This window comes from Manacus vitellinus, unplaced genomic scaffold (genome assembly GCF_001715985.3).
Source record: "Manacus vitellinus isolate BGI_N305 unplaced genomic scaffold, ASM171598v3 scaffold_14_pilon, whole genome shotgun sequence".
In the NCBI taxonomy this organism is placed as follows: domain Eukaryota; kingdom Metazoa; phylum Chordata; class Aves; order Passeriformes; family Pipridae; genus Manacus; species Manacus vitellinus.
In genome coordinates, this window is record NW_021939063.1 from 15,622,875 (window position 1) to 15,626,524 (window position 3,650).

The 3,650-nt window shown below is 54.1% G+C and overlaps 1 protein-coding gene across 1 annotated transcript; it reads left to right on the forward strand.

Annotated features, from left to right (window-relative positions):
• The first annotated feature begins 870 nt into the window (after positions 1 to 870).
• SMIM4 (small integral membrane protein 4) lies at positions 871 to 2,994 on the forward strand. Its single transcript, XM_029958283.1, has 2 exons — positions 871 to 1,089; positions 2,646 to 2,994. Exons 1-2 carry the CDS (start codon positions 939 to 941, stop codon positions 2,711 to 2,713), a joined length of 219 nt encoding a protein of 72 aa, XP_029814143.1. The 5' UTR covers positions 871 to 938; the 3' UTR covers positions 2,714 to 2,994.
• Positions 2,995 to 3,650: the final 656 nt, after the last annotated feature.

Sequence of the window (3,650 nt, forward strand, 5' to 3'; positions counted from 1 at the left end):
GCCGGCTGCTGCTCGCGGGGCTGCCCGTGCCCGCCGTCCCCGTGGCTTTGTGGCGGCAGCTCTGGCACGACACGGCCACGGCGAGGAGCCGGGGGGCCGCGCCGCCGCCCCTCCGCAGCACCGCCGAGCCCAGCGCCGCCATGGCCCCGCCGGACGCCGCGGCCTCGGGGCACCCGCACAGCCGGCGCTGCTCCGCTCCGCTGCCCGGCCCGCGGCGGTACCGCCGGGCGGCCAATCCGCGGGGAGAGGGGCCGGGCCGCGGCGAGACCCGCCCGGAGAGGGCCGGGGCCGTGCTGGAGGGCGGGGGCGGAGCTCGGCGGGGAGGCGGAGAGACCGGCCGGGGCTGGGGTGGCGGGGCCGGCTGGAGATCCCTTGCGAGGGTCCCTTCACGGGGCTCATATCTCGGCGTCCCCTCACGGGGATCCTCTCTCGGGGTCCATCCCGGGGTCCCCTCACCGGGTCCCCTCACGAGGATCCCCTCTCGGGGTCCATCCCGGGTCTCCCTCACAGGGATCCCCTCCTGGGGATCCCCTCTCGGGGTCCATCCCGCACCCTCTCACGTCCCCTCAGGCGAAGCCCCGCCCCGGCTCCGCCCGCGGGCCAATCGGCGAGGCGCCGCGCACGCGCAGGGGTCACGTGGTTTCCCCGCCGCGTCCTTCCGTGCGGGAGCCCCCCGGCTGGAGGTGAGGGCCGCGCGAGCGGCGGGGGCGCGCGCGCGGGGCGCGCGCTGATTGGCCGGGCGCGTTCCGCCGCGGGGAGGGGCGGGAGGGCGGGGGTCGTGAGGGGCCGCCATCGGCCGGGGGGATCGGCGGGCCCGCCCGCCCGCGCCCGGCTGCAGACACGGTGTGACCGCGGCACGTCCCGCTCCGCGTCTGACACGCCCCTCCCCTGTTCTCTTCCCTACACACGAAAGGCGAAGGCGCCGGTGCCGCCCGGCCATGCTGATCAGCAGGAGGCTGAAGCGCCTCTTGCAGCTGGTGCCCGGGAGGGAGCGCTTCGGCGTTTACAGGTTCCTGCCCTTCTTCTTCGTGCTCGGCGGGGCCATGGAGTGGTTCATGATCAACGTCCGCATCGGCAAGGAGACCTTCTGTGAGTGAGAGGTCACCGCCGCCCCCGAGCCCTGCGCACGGGGATCCCCCTCACGACAATGGGGGGCTGGCGGGGGCTGGCGGCGCCTCCTCACCCGGAGGGCTCTGACCAGCACGGCAGACACTGTTCTCCTTGGTTCTGTGACACTCCGGGCTCTGCCTCCCCAGCAGAACGCGCTGGGCAGAAACAAACCGAAACCCTGGCTTAGGATACTAGATTAGATTTTAGCTGAAATAAGGGAGGTCTAAATTGGATATTGGCAAGAAATTCTTCCCTGTGAGAGTGGTGAGGCCTTGGCACAGGTTGCCCAGAGAAGCTGTGGCTGCCCATCTCTGAAGTGTTCCAGTGTTCCAGGTTGGACAGGGCTTGGAACAACCTGTGATAGTGGAAGGTGTGCCTGCCAATGGCAGGGGGTGGATCGAGATGACCTGTAGGGTCATTTCCAACGCAAACCATTCTGTGATTCTATGATGATTTTTTTATATTGAAAAAGACTCATGAGATTTGCCAGAATTTAAGCATGACTTTTACAATTAATAAGTATGAAAATGGCTCACAAGAATTTGGCTAATGGCATTTAGTTCCTGGAAGTTAAAGCATTTACTTCCAAAATTACATTCTTCCCTTTAATAAACATTGCTGAAAATATTTGTGTACTTCAGAAAAAGGATCAGCTCAACTGTATGTTTTATGGGAATATTCTCATTTTCATGGGAAATTTTGTTAAGTCTCCTGTACAGTGCAAGAGCTTGGTACATTTTCCAGAGCTGACAAACCCACAGCAATCAAAATTGCTTATCTGCTCACTGCTGAAGACTTGGATTTGTTGTGGATTTTTAGTTGTTCATTTCTAAGGCATAACTAAGTCAGGTTAGAAACTAAAGCACAACATCCATGGAGCAGTTGCTGTTATATTCCACCTCAAGTCTTGTTTTCTTAAAAAAAAATAAAATTGCCTAATGGTATATACTACAGTAATAATCATTGTGCACTTTAGCCCTATTTTTGCTTCATAATCCAAGCAAAGTGAGAATGTACAAAACTGATAACCTCATTTTTTTTTGTCAGTGAGGGATTTTATTTGGTGATGGATATTTAGGGGTGATGAGGAAGAGGGGAGGGGGGAAGGATGAGTGGGAAGACCATTAAGATGGGAATATTCCTGTGCTTTGTTTATATAAAAAAGGCTAAACTACTGAAGCCAGGCCGGCAGCCCTCAGGCATTGACTTTGTGCCTATAATTTAATTTCTCTTTTGCTTCATTTAGTTGAGGTATTTGTATTTCAATTACCCTCGTGGGAAAGCAGACAAGAAATGACTGTATCTCACTGGAAACTTGGTTTTCCTATAAAAACATTTAATCAGGACTGATGGGAAGAACTTTAGCCTGGATGGAGAACATGAGCTATTTTAAGGGGCAATAAGGATTTGTGTTGGCCTGAATTTCCAGTTGCCTGTCAGCGTCTGCAAGAGGAAATTTGGACTGAAAAGTTTAAAAAGAGATGACAGGGTTCACACATTCGGGAAAATCTAACACAGAATCTCTTTCTCTGCAGATGATGTTTATCGTAGGAAGCGCTCCGAGAGAGAGTACGAGGCAAGGATGGAGAGGGGTGAAGTTTAACTGGAACATTTCAAGGGGGAGGTCCCAGTGCTTTAATTGTATCAGTGCCAAAGCAGCATTACTGCCACGTGGAGGGTGGGGGAAGATGTTGGCTCTGCGAGATGAACTGTGATCCACACGGCTGTGTAACATCCTCTGAGATGGCTTTGGCAGTTTTGTTCTTCTTCCATATCTTTAATGTTTTGTATTTAAATCAGTAGCAAAAATTTCATTGTGTTTGGGCATCCCCCACTAATTCAATGTTCACTTAGTACTTTTAAATAAACTAAGCTGAGTAAACAGTTTGGCTAATGCTTTTGTTTGTTTGGTGAAACACCCTCCTTGTGACAACACCGGTGGGAAAGAAATGTTACCACTGCATCCACCTCAGCAGAATGGAAACAGTAATTTTTAGTTGGTTTCCATTGTACTGGCAGAAACTACTCTGGCATCTGATTTGTTTTCTTTCCAGTGTGGCATAATTTTAACTGGATGAAAAGAGCACAGACTCACTGCTCAGTGTTTGCTCAGCCTGGGAAGTCACCCGTGTGTTCAGGCTCTGCTGCCCGTACGTGCAGCAACACCCCTTGTTGCTGCTCTGGCAGTGACCTGAGCTCAGCCTGGGGGAAAGTCTGACACGTGTACCAGGTAACAGAGCAGGGGCAGTCCTGGCAAACCCGAGTCCTGACTGTAGGATCCTGTCCCCAAAGCAGGAAAGCAAAGCAGGGCTGACTGCTGTGTCAGTGTGTGGGAGCATGTTGTGACTGTGCATCAGGGACTGGTACAGTGCAGTCAGTGAGGGTCCTACATTACTACCATTGTTCTATTTCTGAGGGTATGTGTGTGTGCTGAGGGTGCCACAAAGAAGCCAGTTATTAAGAATACAAACCCAAGGGAGTTCATACCCTTACCTGTGCTCCTGTGCTACCTCCTGACAGCCTTTGGAAGTCTTTATCCA